This window comes from Opisthorchis viverrini (genome assembly GCF_000715545.1).
Source record: "Opisthorchis viverrini unplaced genomic scaffold opera_v5_650, whole genome shotgun sequence".
NCBI classification, from domain to species: domain Eukaryota; kingdom Metazoa; phylum Platyhelminthes; class Trematoda; order Opisthorchiida; family Opisthorchiidae; genus Opisthorchis; species Opisthorchis viverrini.
This window is the reverse complement of record NW_008752320.1, coordinates 83,715-105,147: the sequence shown is the minus strand read 5'-3', so window position 1 is coordinate 105,147 and position 21,433 is coordinate 83,715. Positions and strand designations below refer to the sequence as shown.

At 43.4% G+C, this 21,433-nt stretch overlaps 1 protein-coding gene across 1 annotated transcript in view; it reads left to right on the top strand.

The window, feature by feature from the left end:
* T265_11932 (hypothetical protein) overlaps positions 1–15,071 on the top strand; it is a gene marked incomplete at both ends in the record, with an annotated part of 17,440 nt that extends 2,369 nt beyond the window's left edge. Inside the window, 9 exons of the mRNA XM_009178761.1 lie at positions 1,191–1,270; positions 1,587–1,698; positions 2,762–2,841; positions 5,516–5,692; positions 6,920–7,409; positions 9,810–9,830; positions 10,875–11,710; positions 11,874–11,917; positions 14,955–15,071. Of these exons, the coding sequence (XP_009177025.1) occupies positions 1,191–1,270; positions 1,587–1,698; positions 2,762–2,841; positions 5,516–5,692; positions 6,920–7,409; positions 9,810–9,830; positions 10,875–11,710; positions 11,874–11,917; positions 14,955–15,071 (1,957 nt within the window). The remainder of the gene's footprint in view (positions 1–1,190; positions 1,271–1,586; positions 1,699–2,761; positions 2,842–5,515; positions 5,693–6,919; positions 7,410–9,809; positions 9,831–10,874; positions 11,711–11,873; positions 11,918–14,954) is intronic.
* Positions 15,072–21,433: the final 6,362 nt, after the last annotated feature.

The window sequence follows — 21,433 nt, the reverse complement described above, 5'->3', positions numbered from 1 at the left end:
ATCGTGAGTGTGACCTCAATAATCCCATTCACTCACCTGAATGGTCTTAACTTTCGTCCCCTTTTCGAAAGCCGTGTCCTATAAAATCCACCCAACGAGTTGATGAATTAAACATTCACATCTCAGTTGGAAGCACTGAAGGGTGAAGTGAGTGAACTATCCTCCAATATGGCTCTCTGTAAATTTACACTGCTATGGGTGCACTTCAACTAACCATCATCACTCGCCATTCTGACCAACTTCCTTGGTAATACACAAAGTTATACATGACTGCACGACGCTCACTCCGCTTATATGGTTCTCTTATGTTGAATTCATTTTCAACAACGTGTGAGCAAGCAATGTATCCCGTACCCGTATTTTGAAGTTAGTCATTACGCCGAACGTAACAATGTTTCTACTAGTTCTCTGCAGTATTCTGTTGGCGGCATAAGGAGGACTACTACCAACTATTTCGGTCCTTCCAGCATATTCTCAACTGTAGTTGAATACTGATAGAAATGTGTGCGAAATTTATAATTGCCATGAACAGGCAGTCTTTTTGCGACTTTACCTGTGACAGTCGCTTGATATCCATCAACCCACACATTGTTTTTACTCAAAGGTTATTTTAACTTCCAACATTCCCGCGAAATCCTTTGATGTTGTGCTTGGCCATTTAGCCAGATGGGTTTGACGTTGCAAGTTTGTCATGGGCTTACGGCTCTTAGCTATATGAACTCCATATGCGACGTTGTATTTCCCATTCGGTTTCCCAATATGCTTCTCAAACTAAACCCTGATTCATAGTCTGTATGAAGAATATCGCCCTCTAACTGCAAGCCTCTAATAATTATTGACGATATGGCTGTGATAATCACAAACTCATCTAACTATTTATGAGAATTTGTAACAGAATCAGTCATACTACTCACTAGTCTACCATGTGGCCGAATAAATGGAGAAACTGGTTTCTCGTTTGGTTGATGTATGGTTCTATGCCTAGAATTTTGTGTGCTCCACTGATGCCCATATTTCCCATAGCGTGCCGTTGGAACGAGCAATGTAGATGAGGTAATCATTCAATCGAGTCAAAGTACATCAGCTATGAAAATTTCTTCCATATTCCACTTTGAATAATGCATTATTTTCTCGTAAAAAGGTCACGTACAAGTTTCACTGTTTCCCTCATTTTCCCATATTTATTTCAGCATGAATTGGTCCATCTACATTTTCGTTTTGCTGGGGCATGTGACTATACGGTCACTTGCTAATACCGTCTGTGTGCCTGGTAAGTCCTTTGTTCATATTTTGAAGCCGCCTGGTTGTTGATGAGATGGATGGCTGGTGTCCGAAATGGATTTGCCTGCCAACAGTGGTTTGACCACAGAAAAGCCGTGCATGTTTGCGACAGCATTAAGGATTTTCCCCGGTCGGTTTATGGCGCGTTCAATTTTACTCAGGCAGATGATGATTTCCGCTTGGGTACGTTCGTCGCAAGTCGCAATCGGGAAGGTAGAAACTGGAAGCCATCAAGATTCCGTAGCTTTCTTTAGGTCGTCCAGTACGGTCAATGAGGATCCACATATTCTTGTACTACGCACCAGTCTACACGGCACACAGTCTCATAGGTCTCTATTCACAAATGCAGATGTTACCTTTTTTCATAAAGGAAACTACTCACAAGGTTGCTGAAAACTCTTCGACAGCCCACGACCGGTTTCGCCCTTCTTGAGGCTCATCGGGTAGGCGCAGTCCCCGAGTTCCCGTCAACCTTATGACCTACTTGAACCCAAATTGCACTGTTTTGAGAAATACACTCATTTCAGCTAGTTATGAAAATATACTGCGATATCTTGAATATCGGGCCAACTGAAACATGAGGTGGCCTGTGTCCGGCACTTTCAGTTGTAGAATATCATGAACGAGAGATTCAGTTGAGTCTTTCGTGAAAACCAAATTGATTTGCTAATGAGTGTATTTCTCAAATGTTACCTTGATTTAGTGGACTGGTTGCAGAGCAACAGCCCAAAGAGCAGCGGGTCTCTGTACAGACAGGAATTGTTTTACGAAATGGTGTGAAATTATTTATTGTCATTTTGTTTGTGGTCATAACAGTGTAAAAACACTAGAGGATGATTCTGTGAGCTACGTTTTCTCCAACCACTAGGGAAAGGATGACTGGAAAATGGTCGATGCCATTAACCGACCACTCCGGTTGTCCAGCTGTTGACCTTGATCCTGGGCATAGTATCCAGAATGGTCTAAATATTTTGAAGATCGCGAGTTCAGATATCCCAAAAACGCACATAATCAGTGTAATGAAATATTTCAGCCCATGTACCCTCGGTTTGACTCAGTTATCTGTAGCCTATTGAATCAGGCCTCGTAGTCAGAAACTCGGCTATCATCCAGTTTATTACTCGGGAATCCAAAAATGTCACTCTTTTTGGTGCTACGCAACGGGAACATCAAATAGCATACGTTTGGTTGTCGGTCGGAGGTTTCTCAGTTGGCGGTATGGATATTCACTGGGTCATAGCATTGTACGCCATTGAGATCTTAGCAATGTGTTGATCAAAAATCTGAGCTAACTGCAATGCAGTTAGTTGCTTGGTGACTGAGTAGCTGTAACCTATTGGACCGATTTGACTGAATACAAAAAATCAAGAATCAGAAAATCACATCAACATTTGACAAAACTGGTTGCTATTTTAGTTCCGAATGCACATGAAAGTCAGCTAACCCGGAAACAAACATGTATGTGAGTATTTTCATAAAGGAAACTACTCACAAGGTTGCTGAAAACTCTTCGGCAGCCCACGACCGGTTTCGCCCTTCTTGGGGCTCATCAGGTAGACGGTGGATAAAAGTATTGTTTGACTCGCATGACCCACCAATATCCATAACGATCACCAACACCCTTATCCAAGTTTATGAGAAAAATGTGGTCATTACTAGAGCAACAGAGGATCATGTAGACTCAGGGGACATATATTAGTTGAAACGCGGAAGGATGAGTTTCCCGAAACGCTTGAGGGAATCAGTGGGTTAATGGTAGACCAGAAGAAGCAAAGTGCTGTTGTAACATTAAATTGTTTTACTTTTAGTGGGTTGCTTTTCTTCAAGTTGGAAAATATGACTTTACAATGCGATCAGCCAAGCTATGCGCGCTTTAGCTGTAAGGCACAACCATCCCAAGATACAGCCCTGAACCACCTGGCGGATCCTTTGCCGCAACAGCAATGCAGCTGTTCATAAATCAGTCGCAGATTTGGCAAGGAGTAGCACCGTACGGTTTGTGTATGAACCCGCTCAAACTAGAGGACCGATGGAGCAGAACCATTCCTTCCATTGGTGCATAAACTTGGTGCTTGAATACGTTTTACGAATGTTCCTTCGTATAAAGAAAAAAGGAAGTCGGCGGATACGACCCTTTGCAATCATCTCTGCTGAAGCGAGAATGAGGCGTGGCTGTACTTCTGTCCCCGTCCTGTCCAGTCCTGGCCTAACAACTAAGAGAACATGGAATATTTGTCATTTTGAAGATATTATACCAAACTGATAACCACTGAATTGTCATTTATCCAATATAAAGCTTTTTCTAATCAAACACATGCTGAGGGAGTCCACTGTGGATACGCAAAGAGTAGCACTTTACCTTCAAATCTAAGGAAAGGGACTGCAAGTAGAAAGCTTGTCTTTTATGTGCTTCATCTAGCGTTTAGCAAAAAGATGCAAGTATTCATGTGCATTATTGCGTGAAGGCATTGCCTACAAACTCCTCCACAGTGTGATACACATCAAACCCTAATGGTAAACTCAAATAACTAATTGGGAACACCAGTACAGCTTTTGGTCACTTCCAGAAACGCGCCTGACTTAGCAGTTCATTGAATGTATATATGGAGGTTGTAGAGTTGTTGTACTGCCTTTATTACCATACAATGTTCAAGGCCAAGTGCAAGATGGACCACGTGTTTTCGACTTAACTGATTTCGAAGAAAACCTGGTACATCACTGGATTATCTAAGTGTCCACACAGGTTTGATGAGGTTCTAGACACGGATTGTCATAATAATCCCGTGTAGACTGTCCTTCCAGGGAGGATTCGAAAACATGTAAACTTACGTAAAATGGACGCGCTCAGCCCTTATAAGGATCGATATTTTAGTTCGTTAAGGTAATCAAAGACGTCTACTCTCTAAACCGCAACGAGTGTATTGAAGTAATGAATCACTACACATTTTCAGCTGCTACTCAAAGACATAGAGATGCCACACGCAAACGCTACCGTCGGGTAGTGAGTGCGCAAGAAATCACAGAAGCTGTTTAAATGTACTAATCTAATGCAAATTACGGGAGATGGATAGTAAGTATACTGATAAATTGAAGACCAACGAAAAACCAAAAAATCGCTTGTGCATGCCCATCACAAAGGAGAAGCGTGTGACTGTATAAACGAGACAAACGTTTTAGTTAATCAACCTATTGTACACCGCATGTCAAAGAAAAATGCTGAATAATAAATTTTACTCCACTGAAAAGACTGTATTGTGCGTAAATAGTGGGATTTGAGGAAATTCTGTCCGTACGTTTAATGCTGTCGATGATGTGGAAACGTTCAAAAGTGAAAAGCCAAAAATGCAGCGTGTCATTTGTTTCTTCGTTCAGTAGCTGAAGGAATCAATTATTAGAAATAGTGTATGCCCAGCTTTCAGTGACTTGCAAAACAAAGTCGATTCATCTACTCTATGTTCAAAGAAGCTGAGACCAACGGCTGAATATAAGGCATTCTTCGGCCACGGTTTTTGCTACGAATTACACCATCCATTTTACCAGACGTTACCAGCAACACAGAGTAGTTCATTAACTCTCCGGATTTTCACTGTTTTTTTATCCCATATTTTTCATAGTTCTGACGAAAAGCACATCGGCACTTACTCGGTGGATAAAAATATTACAATATACCTTTTGCCCGAACTAACACGTATTTCCCCAACGATGTTCCGGTTCAGATGTCCGATATCCCAATGTCCAAACGGCGTCCCAGTCTTACCTATTATATTACACTATTACACATACTATCCTATTACTGATACAGTGTTTACAAATAGTCTTGCAATATGTCCGCTTATTATTAGGTGATATCTAGGAAGTTATGCAACAGACCTAGAATTAATGCCCTCATCAGGGGTACTTTCCAGACGCTTGGGTTCTGATTTTCCGCAATCCGTCCTGGAGCGCACAGGTGATGCACACACAGCGATGCTTCTGCGCATATAAGCCCGTTTCAAGCAATAGACATTAAAGCTTGTGAGCAGAAAAGATGAGTTCAGGACTGATTGACTTTATATCTCCGTTACAGTGTCGGAAAACTAAAAAGAATCTTCCGATCTTGATACTATCGTCTTCGAAGTGCCTGACTAATCCGTAATGCAGTCAATTAATAGCCATACAAAATGCGCCACAAAAAGGTTTATGTTTGATGAAGGTTCCAAATATCATTTGTTTCTCTCTTGTTTATGCTCCAAAGACCCGTGCGACTCGTGCAACAGTGAGCAAACCTGTGTAAATGGCATATGCGAGCCCGCAGGTGGCAACCCGTGTGAAGGAGTGGTTTGTGGACCCAATGCTGCTTGCATTCACGGTTCTTGCCGCTGCAATTCGGGCTTTGAGGGTAATCCAGTTCACGGATGTACACCAGTTGTTGGTAAGTCTTCCAGTAGATGGATTTTAACAGACAATCATCACAAGAGCTTAGCTCGCCTCTTCTGCGGGGCCATATTTGATCGATAAAATTTGTCAAAAAGGACAGTTTTTGTATGTTCCCCTGGAGATTTTCGAGTTGTTTGCGAAAGATAGTGATCCTTGGATGAGGTCACCTTTTGTCGAGACATTTAGGAGGCAAAATTCATCTACCAATTTTGATTTATTTCTTCAATAAAGTCCGTTGTGTCGATCGTATATTACCTGAAGATATCGAACCGCTATTTAATAAAAATGCACTGAATTCTTGATTTCCTTATATGACGTTGCATCCAAGATGTCCGTACTTTTCACTTGTTTCTAAACTGCGACTCATGTTGAGCCATGAAGGACTAGTTGGGAAAGTTTTACCATATACTTCAGTTTACCCATACTCCAGTGAATCTACCCATAAAATAGCGAATCTGGCAAGCACATGACCAACACCTAGTTTAGTATGATTCATATTCACGCCAATTAAGTTTGTCCCTCTTGTCCTGGTTCAATTGTTTTGGTCGCAAAACGTCAGATTTAGAAGAAAGCTTTGAAAGTGAAGTTCATTTCTAATAGAGTTAATTCGTGGTGTGCATCATTGGAGGTGTTATTGTTTTATTTCAGTCATTTGACATCCGAACGATGAACGGTCACACTGTCTCAAAATCGTAGGTCGAATACACCTGAATAGTTATGTCTAATCACGCCAACAGGTTCATTCTCTGTAGTCGTTTGTGAGTAGTCTGCTCTAAAACAAACAATGTCGCTAAAAACAACTAAAGAACGGACCATCGGTGGTGTGAGTTGACCTGACAATTTCGTCTGAGATTTCGTCTCATAATTGAAGCTAATCTATGCTGAAAACCAGAGAAGCATTGTAGATCTGGTTCATCCTCTTTGGGAGTTATCCTTCGTCAGTACGAGTCTTACGAAATCCCAGGAGGTCCACATCCCCTGATCTCCCGACTAGCGCTGTGAATACGTAGCCAGTAGGTCACGACCAGACGATTAGCAGTGTGATAAGCTCGCGTTTGAACGCTATATAGCGCCACTCATCCTTTAATCCTGGGATCCAAATCACGTGGTCGCATATGTTGACTGGTCCCTTGAGTGCGGACTACTCAGTTCGAAGTTTCCACTCAAGGAGTAGATACAGTTCGTCCTCTGAGCTCCTTACAGGTTTTTGGTAGTGTGCCAGCTAACTGCGAGACATGGCCTCTGCGGGTAGATGATGTGAGGCGTCTCCAGGCTTTCGACCACCGATGCCTCAGTAGCGTGGCTGGTTTCAGATGGCGTCAGTGTGTTAGTAACGAGGTGATTAGAAAACGGGTATTTGGCTGTTCTGCAGGCACCTCGATCCGGGAAAACATCCAGCATCATCGACTACGATGGCTCGGCCGTGTGATACGCATACCGGAACACCGTGTACCAAGACGAATGTTGTTCTCCGTGCCTCCTTCAGGATGGCGCAAACCGCGAAGTGGACGGCACATGACTTGGAAGAAAGGCGTGAAAGAGATCACGAAGCGTTTTTGTGTGTTGCTGGTGTTGTACGCCTTCCAGGATGGGGTCCTCGTGACCCCGTCTGTGCTTAACTGGAGACGTTGCAAGAAATGGCGGCTAATCGATGTCAGTGGCGTTCGTGCTGTCAGTTTCTTTCCAGATTGTCTGATTGAGCGGCTGAAGGCGTAGGCGCCTCAGAATGCTTGACATAGGCCCTATGATGATGATGAGCTAAATACGAACTAACACACTGATGATCGGAAACTCGTAACCGAATAGTGGAAGCGCCCAAACCACTAGCCGGAAGGTTGCGGTCTCCAAACTCTACGGAGTGTTGTGTGTGAGTTGTTCTCTACTAATGACTCCTAGTAAACATGAAATAGCTTCTCCGCCCTACAGCGCTGACTGGTTTCACTTGCAGGACAAAATATCCACTAAAAATTGATCATGAGATTCATAGCAACTTGAGTATGGATTTGATAAACCCACTTTGTTTGACTCATCACAGTTCTATTAAATGGGGTTATTTGTCGTTTACTTTGAACACTATGGCAAAAATAACTAGACTAACACGCCTGCCAATAAGGCATGCCTCATCCTTCCGCTATAGTGGCATTCACTGGACCAACTTTGATCACGACTCCGTTATTTCGCCCATTGCTGCGCCAAGCGACTACACACAAAACAAGAACCGGTGCTACAAAGTCAGGAATTCCACAACACGGCCAGTTGTTCCATTTGCTAAATGACTGATGTTATAGCTCAAAATGCGGCTGGTATACAAAATCGATGCATGTATGGAAGCCATCATGATCATTTGTGACTGGTCTTCAAGTGGTGACGGTCATACTCATTTTAAAACACCGCAGTGATGCAGCTAAACCATAGTGAAGGATTGGTCGGCCCTGCATAAATTTTCATGTGTGGCTTATGCAAATGACGTACTTGCTTCACTCGGTGTTCTAAGCAGAAAATGTCCAGGGTTTCTCTGGCCTTTTACAGGCTGTCTTCCTAGCTCACGGCAGGCTGCGTTGCTGAATGTCTGTGTTTCACCGAACCAGGGAATTTAAACCAACTAGGGTTCCGAAACTCAGTACCGGTGTCTGCATTGGGTAGCCTTTGAACTGCTTGTCGTGTCGGCGATCAATGGAAGCTCATGACACGACACAGTTCCGAAACTACAGACAATTTCATTCACCACCCAGTACAGTCTGACTTCTACTTTATTTTCAGGTCCCACAACAAGCACGGCGACGACAAGAACGACAACCAGAACCACGACAACATCACAAGGTCAGCATACCAGTTGGAAGAACCCAATTCTAGTAAAACTAGTAAAGCTATGCATCGGCAAATACACTCATTTGCATATCAACTTCATTTTCACGGCGAACTGAACTGAATATCTCCGTTCAGTGTTGATGTGCTATATTGATTAACGGTATTACTGTTCTCTTTGTGTTCTGCAGCAACAACGTCCAGGACAACGACTATGCCGACAACCCAACCAACGCCCGGTAATTGCCTAATGATTTTGCAGTGCACGTCATCGAAATTGCTGTCAGTTCTGCTACCCCAAAAAGGAGACGGACAGCACTAAGTTCAACCAAACAGTTGGTTTTCTGTGTGGAACTTCAGGTTCCTTTTGGCTCTCTTTGTGTAGTTATCTCCCGCCTAAAGCTAAGTTGACAAACTTTTACCAGTCATCTTTGAAATTCTCGGACTAAGAAATTTCCCTTGAGTGATGAGACATGCCACGAATGTCCTTGTCGCCCTAAGTGACACTGAATTTCCGTCGGCATACAGTGCAACCGGGTTCATCGATTCTATTGCTTGATGTTCCACCCTAGGTCAGCTACCCTCTGCATTATATGTATGTCATATGGTACAGTATAGGATACTATATTACGGCAGAATATGGTATGATGTGGTGTACAGTTTAGTATAGCATAGCACAGTATAGTATAGTTGATAGCTTAACGTAACCGAGCAGAACTCAATGAATAAGGGCAAGAGTTTATCCAAATAAGTAACATTACCAAGGCTGATCACTTCGCTTAGTGTCTGTCGGTACATGGCATGCGCGATCGGTAAACCTAAGTGTGTTCTGAGTGTCTTTCTTATTACATGGTCGATACATACGCCACAGTCCTGAAATTAACATCACCTATCTCCGGCCAGCTGAACAAATAGGCCAGAGTGCCCTGGTTAGAATGACCGAGTAGTACAGTTCTACTGATTAACGCCATTATTGTTTTCTTTGTGTTCTCCAGCGACGACGTCCAGGACAACACCTATGCCTACAACAAACCCAACGCCTGGTAATTCTATAGTGATTATGATGTATACGTATATGGTGTATATGTGTATGATTTATACCGGTTTCTAGATAGTACTGCCAACCTTAAAAAGCGCACCTGTAGACTGTTTGAATAAATCATCTGTTGTCTGAGTGTTCTCTCTATTGAACTGTTCTTCTAAACTAGGACTCGGTGGTTAACAAGTAGACCGGAGCCCGTTTCGGTTGCGCAGGAGTTTCACTGACTTACACGCATATTTGTTTTTTCCAATTCCTATTGCTCCAGGTGCCACACCGCCAGCAGGAAGTAAGTGATGTGCAGTTTAAATCGTCCATTGCCAAAAAGTTGTCTTGCTAACAAACAAAGTCGCAAGCAAGCATACTACAATCTCATTGCATGACAACCATTCCATATTTTGCGTCCCTAAAAATAAATATTTGAAGGGTTCCATGCGAACCGCGAATAATTCTAGTCGACTGACCCCCACATTAAAATCGAATCGTTGAAAAAATTACAGATCTTGAAATCGCTTCCTGCTTAAGCATTGTGAATGGTCGATGTGGTGTAACAGTGCTTCAGGAATTTCATTTCCAAATAAGGAAAATCCATTTGGAATGTCCACACTAACGTCGTTCATCAGATACTAGTTACCATACAGTTTCATTCCGAGCAAAGACCACAATGCACTCACTTCTTTCCTTGATGTTCTGTCACACTTCGTCGCAGATAACATCAACTGAGCTTGTTACGGGTAGTTTGTTTGTCAGTGACCAGTGCAGCAAACCTGAGAAAAAGACTTGCAGTGTTGCTGAACCCAAAGCTCGTTTTCCTGTTTAAAATTGGCTAGTCGGAGGCACCAAATACATCAAACATAGGGAAGAAGCTACAAAGGTATGTAACCAAAAGCTGGAAATGCAACAATCCATTGTTTACTTCAAGCAACTGTTGGACGCTTGGATCAGAGCATCGCACGACTCAGAATTGCGCTGTGGCGCATAGCTAGCTGTAGTGTACGGATAAGTTTCAGGAACTTGTCAGTAACCGGCTTTGTTTAGTTGTAGAACCAATGGCCGTTCAAAATACCTTAAGTGAAATTAGCTGTAATGGGAACAGGACAATTTGACATCACGCCATCTTTTAGACAACTCAGTGCCGAACATTTGAGATCAATCAAAATCCAGTGTTTTTGGTAACACAACCTTCCTCATCTGAACAGCCGCAGTTCTTCGACTGCTGAAACTTTACAGTATATTTCTGAACGCTTTACATAATGCTACCAAGTGCACCCATTCTCAGTCCATAAGTCAAAGTAACCTCAAGCTCTCCTCCATTTCTATAAATTTCAGCTAGTCCAGTGGAACAGCTACTGACGAGAGCTGATTGGGACGCACTGTTCCCAAACCGTTGGTTCAAGAGTCCCCTCTGGCATTTGTATTACACGCCACAACAGCCTTGGTATTATCCGCAAATGGAAGTTGACTATTACTCGTACGAGAACTTCATCGAGGCTGTTAAGTCTATGGAGGCGAGTGGCCATGGCAAGTTTTTGAATGAGCCAGGAACATCTTTGGAAGATAGAAAACGGGAACTCTGTGCCTTTCTTGGAAACATAGCTCACGAAACTGGTGAGGGCGAGAATGGGCTGTTCTATCGTGAAGAGCTTGGGTATGAACGTACACAGGGAGGCTGGGATGGAGCTTACCGCTCGGTTGGTAGTCGCACTACCTACAAAATGGGGAATACACCCGTTTACTTCAGAAACACCACAAAGCTGGCTGGGAAGTTACGATTTAACTCCGCATCATACCATGGCCGTGGACCGCTACAGCTATCTTGGGGATACAATTATGGGGATTTCAGCAAAGCTGTATATGGTGATCCTCAGGTGCTTCTGTATGATCCTGACCGACTTCTGGATGAACCCAAACTTGGCATATCGGCAGCCATCTGGTTTTGGATGACTCAGCCAGACTGGAGAATTAGTCATAATCCGCACAATGTGATCTACAAGCAACTCAGCAGCCTCAAACCCTGGGGCTTTGGACGCACGATTATGGCAATTAATGGGGGCCTAGAAGGAAATGCCGTTGAAAATGGGGCATCTGATGCAGACAAGAAAGTGACCAGACGGATAAAAAACTACAGGCGTTGTGCGGAATATTTCAAGATTCCCGTCGGCGTTGATGGTGAGCAGCTGGACACAAAGGGCATGTGGAACTAACTCTGAACTTCTTGGGCTATTTATTGTCAGATTACCGGTTACGGTGTTTTGTTTGTTTCTCTTGTGGTTTTGGAAATTACTCAAAAAAAATAAAGTATGTTTAAACCTTTAACTTACTTTCGTTCTAGTCTATGTTTCTCACAGTCCTTTAGGCATGACAACCCCAGAGCTGGTGTGTAAGGTCCATGAAAATATCACGCTAATCCCCAAACCTAAATTTTCCGAAAAAGTGGCAGGTCCTCCGATTATCCGTAGTGCCTTGACAAATAAGTCGAACACAATTGCTCACAGTGTCCCAACCGTTGATAAGAAGCATGGATGCGCGTTCTTAAATGATATTTGCAATATTAATTAGAGGAAATGAGTCCTGGTACCCAGTCATGAACTAAACCCTCTCTCCGCTTCATGGCGAGACATGTGTACGCCAAGCGCCAAGACCGTTGAACAGGTGAACAGCCACCTAATCAGGACACAAGGTAAGTTTTCGTCCAAGAGCAGGTACTTACTCAAGGCAAGTCTCTTGGGTGAGACTAGCCTTCCGTACCCACGAGGTCACCTTTTGGTCCATCCTTTGAGGGATGGTTGGGTTAATCCCTGCTAGGCCGCAGGATAAGTTGCCCCACTACCCATTCAACCCTATGTTTGAGCAAATCTTGTGCCTGCATAAACAAGTTGATTGAAAGCAAACATTTTATGAATAGTCATATATTTAAGCGCCGACATGAATTCTTCGGTTTGCGGCTTTGATTCTGCTTCAGTGTGTCAGTAGATAAAAGCCCTTTGAAACAATCAGCGTGTGTATAAGCGAGTCACTTAGCATTCGTTTGGCTTAAAAATTCTGAAGTGAATTAATGACCATCCAGACGCTTTTCGGTGACCATAGTACATCTTGAATTGCTAAAGCCCCCGGGAGATGTAGCAGTTAAGTGGAAGTCGGCTAAAATCGTCAACAGAACGTGACTTTGCTTCACATCCCTCAGTGTAGAGTTGTACACACATAGGTGCACAACTGGCCATCATCTCAGAATGAGGAGTTTTGACAAGAGCGACAAACCGGGCTGTTGGCTCATCTTTCGTGTGCTTTTCAGTTCATCAGATCAAAGACAGTTAGTTGGATTTGTGACACCTCGTTTGTGCCATAAGAGTAAAGCCACTAAAATTTGTCCTACCTTGGATGAGTACTAAATAAAGCAATTTCATCTTCATTTTCCTATGGGGTGTATTGTGAAACTCATGTTTGAGGGAAACATGTTCGGCTCAAGCTTCAAGAATTTTCCCTGCCTTGACCATGTGTCTCTCAACGCGAAAATGTAGCCACTATACCACTCGGGCAGCCTTTGGGCGTCTTTCCTCTATATAAGGCTTCACAATATCATCCGACATCCTTAGACTGGCAATTAAAAAGACAAATTTATCAACTTCAATTATTATAGTTCCTCTGCGAGGAATATAGCTCTTGTTGTACCGCATCATAACGTTTCGGGTCGAAGTAGAAGCACACTATATCTCAAGTGACACTGCCTGTTTTTTCAAACGGTCAGAGGACCTTAGTGCACAAGACTGCTTTCAGATAGCATGGAAAAGACTAGATAGTCTTTGAAACTGAAAAGCCGTACTCTAAGCAACTTTCTTCCAGCAACCTGGTTGTAACGCAGTTTTCCCTCACACCTTTTAATTGTGGTAGGTCACGTCAGTTCCAACGCGAGTTGGAGTTTTTAGCAGGGTTGAGATGGCAACAGAGCAACTGGTTTTACGCTACTATCAGAAATTACCACAAAATTTGTAGTCTGACGGCGGCAAATTTCGCAGACGCTCTAGAGTTCAGAAACGTTGATGTAAAATATCCGGCGAAGCTAGCGATTGAGGCTTCACACTCCGCAATCTTTTAAAATCAACCAGAATTGTAATCAACTTCGTACGAGGAACTCGACAAAGACCTGGTCTGCCTCGGCCTCAACCTAGAAGTAGGAGGCGTTCCCTTACCTTTAACCTAATGCTCGAATGCATTGCCACTCAAAAACTTTGGGTACCGAGTCAGCTGCCTCTGCAAAAATCAAAGTACCGGTTTGATAAATGGTATTCACAACCGCCTTAATTGAAAACATTTGGTAGTATTTGGACTCGAAATGGTCACTTTCTCCAGGTGAACTACGACCACGTCAAAAATATTCTTGTCCAAACAGGAATCATACATTACGTGAAAAGTGGAACAATGATTTCGACGGAGCAACTTTCAGTCAACTTTAGTATTTGTTTTGCACATTCTAAGTTTCAGACATGTTTAACTTTATTTCTGTACGGGTGGTCCCAGATTTTGGCCACTATGAAATACTTTTTCGTTGACATTTTAGTGGCTTTGGTCACCGACACCACTTGAATGATGACAGCTGTTTTCAATTCCTGGTTGAAAATGTTTCCTTCAAAAGTATCGCCGAATTTACTGATATTTTGTTTCAGGAAATGCCTATAAAAACCTCACGTGAACGCTGTGTCAGGACTTTTCTATAAAAACCCGACTCAATACCAACATCCCGGGCATAGAACGTTACTTTTTATTATAGCTTATTACTTGAAGTTTCCGTGGACCGGTTCTGAATTGGAAGGACTTGTATGGATAAGATTACCCGGCTATGACCTCGTTTCTATCCTAAACGTCAGGTGTTATTGAGGACTTCTTGCATTCGAACCATCATATCTTATATCAGGAACATCTGACTGTTTACACAGAATCTGACTGCACTGGCTATCCTGACAACCAATTAGAGTAAGGCTTACTTTCTGCATAATTTTCGCTGAAAATTAGGATGTCTTCCCTTGTCAGCCACTTGTGAAGTTCGAGTTGAGCCTAAACCTAAATGTAAACAGTCAGAGATCACGCACAAAACCGGTGGAATCTTTTTGCCAGGTGTGTTTTAAGGTACTTGTACTAAGTGTAGCATGGAGAACCTATTCAAAATATGTATTCAAATAAGGTCTTTGCTATGTAATACCGTAGATATTAGTTGTATATTCCAAAAGTAACGTTGCTTGTGGAAATGGAGATTAAATTCTGAGACGTTCATCATTCAGTAACCACCAAATGGTTGGGTGACACTGAATTCACACTTAGAGATAGCTCTGTAACCAAACAGCAACATATACAACGAGATAGTCAGTAACAGTAAATACGATTGAAAGAGAACCATACTAAAATGAAACATCGTTCTTAGCGAAATACACTCATCTGCGAACTGATTTGGTTTTTCAAGAGACTCACTTGGAATCCAGCTGAATCTCTCGTTTGGGATGTCTCTAGGCAACTGAATGTGCTGCACCAGGCCGCCTAATGTTTCAGTCGCTGCGATATTCGAGATGTCGCGATACATATATATTCGTAATTTACTACTCATAAGGTTGCTGAAAATACGTCGACAGCCCACGATCGGTTTCACCCCTCTTGTGGCTCATCAGGTAGGCGCAGTCCCCGAGTTTCCGCCAATCTTATGTTCGTGCAATTCGTTTTCAAATGGAACATAATGTTGACGGAAACTTGGGGGCTGCGCCTAGCTGATGAGCCTCAAGAAGGGCGGAACCTGGCGCAGCCCAGGATGCGCAAAATTAGTGAGCTATAATGTGAGTGAAAGTTAAATTCACTGTTAACCAGAATATTGGCACCAGTAGAGAAGGATAACTTTTCCAACTAGTGACGTGAATTCAAATACTAAAATACCCACTGCGATGGACATCCTGTTGTAGTCCTGCTTCATCACCATAGCCCGTGTGAGTCTACACATCGAAGAGATCAGCAGATAAGGACAGCCTTTCGAGTCCTCAAACTTTTATGGGACGATGTAAAAGTTGCAACGGTTATTAACACCGATTGTCCCGCAGCGATCAACTTCTGGTTTTTACTAAGGATGGTGATTGAAAACGTCGCATTAAAGCTGGTTCGTCTATTTAAAACGTCTCAATCTGGCGTAGAATTTTCGCCTGAATCCCATAAGACTGGGGCTTTTGGAGGAGTGGAGCCTATGGGACCTGCTAGAATGCTTTTGTGAAGTCGGTGTGAGTCCTGAGTGAACAAACTTAGCTACCCGTCGAGACTGGATGATCATAAAACTTTGTGGGCAACATTTTAAAAGTAGTACATTAACCTACTTAACCCGCTGTAATATAAATAAAAGGCCTTCAAGCAGTCCTTGGGGCTCTCGGCAATGAGTCCGCCCCTTGGTTAGACGAGAATGCTTTCTTAACACTACTGATTCTGTGAGTAAGAGGCCTGTAACTGATTGCATAGCGTGGATTATCGCAGAAGTGAAAGCTCCGGTGAAACATTATCATCGATATTTTCTGTCAGATTATAAGTGAAACTGACGCACTGAAACTGGACGGTGTTAAATTATAGCCTCGAAGTAGGCAATACGGGTTGTGTGTGCTCACAATGGCATGGTCTGGTAAGAAAGTTGCGTTTGAATATATTATTCAGTTATCCTAAAAGCATTTCATCCCATGTGCCATTTCCTCCCACCGGGCACGCCAGAAAAATATGCAAGATGAGGCCAAGTAGTTGGATGGCCAGTTGAATTTTTCGGTAGACACATTTCTGTGATAGATTTCGAAACTCGTCCTCGCACAGTTCTACAACAGCAGAAGACCCCCTGGTAAACTTATGGGTCTCCCTTGTTTTTGCTGTCTTCGTGATTGGCCTGCTCATTCTGGTGGTGTGTTCAATGGACTGGCTGTACCTTTCCGGCAGACGGCTGATGGCTGCGACACCATGTATGTCATTGACCTAGCCGTTTGCTTCCAAACAGAGGTTTGATTGCAGGTGAGTTTGAGATTTTCAAGGTTCTTGTGGACTTCGAGGATCTGTGGAGCCACTTAGATGTGGTTCCTAAATAGGCTCAAACAGGAGACCTGTTGCTTAATCCCCTGGGACGAAACACAACTACATCTGCCAGCCAGCCAAATGTGGATTCGGTCTAATCTACTCCAGATGTTTACAAACAGAAGTCACACTCCAAGTATGTGCGTTGATAGCCAAAAAGAGTTGCATGGAGCTGGATGGAGGGACATCTTTTTCTTCAGGCTTCCCACAAATTTAAGCAGCCATTGCTCTCTTTTCGTGGCTATGGGCTATGGATCTCACAGGATGATTGCGGCTATTAGATTATACGCAGTTCGTAGCCAGTAGTCAATAGGAGCAGACAGACGTGGGGCAGCAGATGATATACTGAGGACTGACAGGAACTGGTTCTACAGACAAACGGATTAGTAAGCATCATGAATTAAGCAAACGTACAATCAACAGTCAGCAGGAGCAGGAGATAGTCACTGACTCAGCACGGATTTCTAGAGTCAATAACAAGTAATTACCAAACGATGTACAACATACATATCGGGGCAGTCTGACAGTGTGAATTGGCCGTAACGGCGCAGCAGTCAGTATGTTTGGGATGTGAGGGACTATCTTTCGGTCAGCGTCGATGCGGCTGCTCGTGTTACGTGACAGGTCAGACTGCGCGGTTTCGCCCGTTTAAAACAAATCTTGGCAAAGGTTATCTGGCAGGTGCAGTACATGGGTAATGCAAAATAATCAGCCACTCCGGGCGTCAGGTTGGTGTAGTTGGTGGCGCGTCCGCCTGCCGTCCGGGACTCTGGGTTCGATACCCGATTGTTCCGCTTTTCAATGGGAATGGGTGCTCAAAAACAGGTGCAATCGAAACGAACTTGCAAGCAATGACAGACGGGCAACAAAACATTGACATCAGTCACTGAGGGACAAGCAGACCGTAAGTATGAACGAAACAGGGGGAAAACAAGCAGCAAGAAAACGGAACGGTTTCATAACAAACAGGTGTAAGTCATGTTACTCACGGGTAGTCAGAAGACAAGGAAATTTACCGCGGTTCGTCGTTGATTCACAGGGGGAATCAACAATGGACGGCTGTCAACTGCAGGCAAACCGAAAACTCTGGACATTTAGCAGTGTTCAAAGCCTCCTTACCAGACATCTCAAGCGCACGTGCCCCACAGGTTTCTTGTCTTTTTACAATATTCTGCTTTGCAATGAAGCTCGTTCTTAGTGGAAAGTTGGACTGGAATCTATCCAATCGCTGACAACATGGCGACATTAAAGACCCCGGTGACGTGGTGTCAGATGTCTCATAGAATTCTCACAAATACACCTACATTTAAGCCATGTTGAATCACTGTAAATTGTCGCGCTTGTTACGCGAGAACAAATTTCAGAGCTACAAGTATCGGCGACTTTGATAGACCCTACAGAACTTTAATCAGGACGCGACAAAATGTCGAGCGAAAATTCCGAATACCGCGCAAGCGGCCATAAAAAGCCGAAAGCATTAGCCAAGCGGGCGCTGTATATTCATGAACCTCCAGGTTTATTGTTGGACAGGTTTTTGGAGCTCGGCTTACATATAATTCAAGGGCCATATCAACCCCAAGTTTGCGCGTGTACACCGAGGCGGGACAGCAGTCCCGTAGTCAGCTATCAGGCAATGACGGTTCTTCCAGGATGTACCAGCGGTGGTATACCAGAATATTCATGGCATCCTGACATCGTGTCTGCTACATGTCATGGACAGGATGCAAGCTGCTCCATTTGAAGCAGATGAAAACGGCCTCTATTTTGGTAATAACTAATAAAATCGCCAAGGGAGTGCCGAACAAAATTCAATGCTGTTCTCGTTGACGATTCGTCGACAGGTATGCTAATAGGGTATGCGCTGAAATGCATTCGCATCGAACTTTGATAATGTTTAAGTCATCTACAGGTGCAGTTTCCTCAGAGGCCTCTTCAGCTAGACGAGACAATACATCCCAGACATAACGCCACCTGAGTCCTAAAGTGTGATAGCTAGAGAAGCAAGATTGCTGTCACCTAGCATTTACGGCCAATGGTGTCATACCTTTCCTCCTCGATACTGATCGTTGACTGACCAAGTATATGTTTGCTTGGTGCACCTTTTGTTTCAATTTGATACACCGGCGTCCTTAAGTTTTAACTTTGCACCAGAAATGGTGCAAAAGCTGTAGGTTTTAAAGGAATAGCGTACGCAAATTAAAAATATAGGTACTTTCCATAATCAACTCCAGAATGAACATAAATGGGCCACAAAACTCCGGAAGGCCTGAAACAAACAAGTGTAGATTAAGTAGTAAAAAATCGGTCAAATCCAAATTTACGGAACCTACGGTGGCTGCGTCAAAAATGGAATTTTTCAATGTTGGTGGCCTCCTTATTAACCAACGAGGTGGTCTGTGAAGGGACTCTCCGCACATTATTCAGTTTTCAAACGCCGCAACTGTTCCAGCAGCAGTAAGCACAACTACCTGATCAGTGCCGGCCACTTATTCAGGGAAGTCAAAAAGTCTTGCCATAGGAGATTCTACTCATATGTAGCTATTCAGTGGTGAAGACGAATAATAATAAATAACTGAACAGGGGTGTCAGCAAGTGAAATACCATTAAAATCCACCCACGGTCTACGGCAGCATAAAGCGGGGCTGTCTCGCAGGCCCAAAAGAATTGCGGAAGGATCTAGGAAGGACATTGTGTGAGCCCGACCAGAGTTGTAACCCCCAACAACCTCACAAAACACACATGCATACCTGCCATTCCACAAACGTCCTCCAATTGTACTTGTTATGAAAGGGTCCTACTAGTGTAACAAGATTTACATATGAGTAATCTGAACCCGAAATATGCCCTCCTACTAGGTTTGGGTTAACGGCAAGGCCACGAAAAACAGAGGAATTTACGGAACATCAACAAGGCTGTCAGATACTTTCAAAGCCTACGAATATTCCGACCGTTCTCGATGCCTACCGAAAAACCGCTATCAATGGGATGCATTTGTGGTGTTTTGTATCTTTCTTTTGGTTTCATTATAGCATTACGCATTTTGTCAGTTACAGAGCTGTTTTTTGTTTGAATACGAAAAATTAGAAAAACGCACATTTGTACACTTTTACACATCACAAACATGGTCACTTTATCCAAATTTCTTCTGATTTTGCTCGCGCGAGTCTCATGTGCTAACTCTGGTATGACAACATTTCAGACTACCTTTGGAATGGAAAGTGTGGCAATTGTTCAGAATTGGATTATTGCTTAAGCACTGACTTGGACCAGCGACGAACTATTTTAGAGAGAACAATCCTCAGCGAGTCTGTTCCGTCTGACTTCATTAATCCTGTGTACTCAACACGGCGTTATTTTTTATTTCTTTGTCATACCTCTGACGAAATAACTTATTGGGTAGCCAGACAACCATGCCTTTAACCTCGTGTTCTATCAAAACGCCAGCTAATATGTACTTGGGGGATTACCCTTGTTCGAAAATTCACTTGGTGGTAATTGGTTGTAGACTAGATGACCTCCGATTTCTTTGTCGAGCCTGGCAATATACTTGCAGATATTTCTTCACCGACCGCAGAAAATCGTCTATCCGTGGCTGGATGGGTGGTTTACTCCTATATGCTTGCGTTTGTGCAGTTTATGAAGGACTGATGGATATCTTTTGATTGCTTTTTTTCTGAGAAACAAAAAGCTCTGTCCCAATTTTCTGACCGTTATGTGATTTGTGGCGCGTTGTGGTCAGGGTACCTCAAACTCATCGGCTCGTTGGACAGCTTCCTTCTTGCGGACATTGTCGCGGTCCTGATTTGTCCACACACAAGTTGTACTGATTTTTCGTTTCGTTACATCTTTTAATCTCACTAGTCACTCTAATGCATCCATTTCTGAAATTATCTTTTGTGCTTTGATCATCATGTTCAAGGCTGTTTTCGAGGTTGTTTTCCTCTTTGGGCTTCACTGGCTGGATGCGCTTTCCCGGCAACGACCCACGGGTTTCCAAGCTCGGTGAACGTATGAGCCACCTGTCATGCGGCCATCTAACGTGTTCTGTCAGTATCTCGATCTATAGCTCATCCGCTGTGTACGAGAAAAGCAATAATGCTCGGGGAAACTCGTTTCTAACTCGGTTATCTAACAGTCAGTGTTATTTAAAGGACATGTCATTTTCTGTTTGACAAGGCATTCGCTACATTTTTTATCAGAAGCTTCACTTATGAGGTTTTCGAAGCATTTTCCATATACTACAACTGCTTTGTACTCTTTTGAAGAAGCGGTAAGCAAATATACTATGGCGCTGTGGAACCGTCTTGTGGATCACTGGCAATCAGCGGCTAACTGCCATAACTTTTTGGCCATTTACGTGTAGCACGATTTATGCCTGATCGTTATGACACATTTCGCTTCCTTACCGAAATTCTTCTAGGATTTCGCTTCCGTCTGAGGTCTTCAGTGGCCCTGGCTACTAATGTCGATATCTCGACGCTGCCCGTCTTTATTTGGAAGTCAGCATTGACTCCGTCCATCTTAAGGTCTCGCTCGAGAGGCAAGCCCGAAAAACTTTTGGTGTTGTTATCTGCTAGGCCAACCAGGCTTTTCTGAAGGCCATTTTTTTCATTGAGTTCTAATTGAATCTCACCTGATGGTGTGTGCTGATAATTTGTTTTAACGGGCCCAGTCGTGCATCCCAATCTGACACATGACACGTCGCGCTTTGTGACCTGAGAACCTAAGACTGCGGAGACTTCCAGTTACGCCCAAAGGTACTAAATGTCTTCCGCGTCGTTATCGCTGTACACGGCTTATCTAGGGAACTGCCCGCATTCG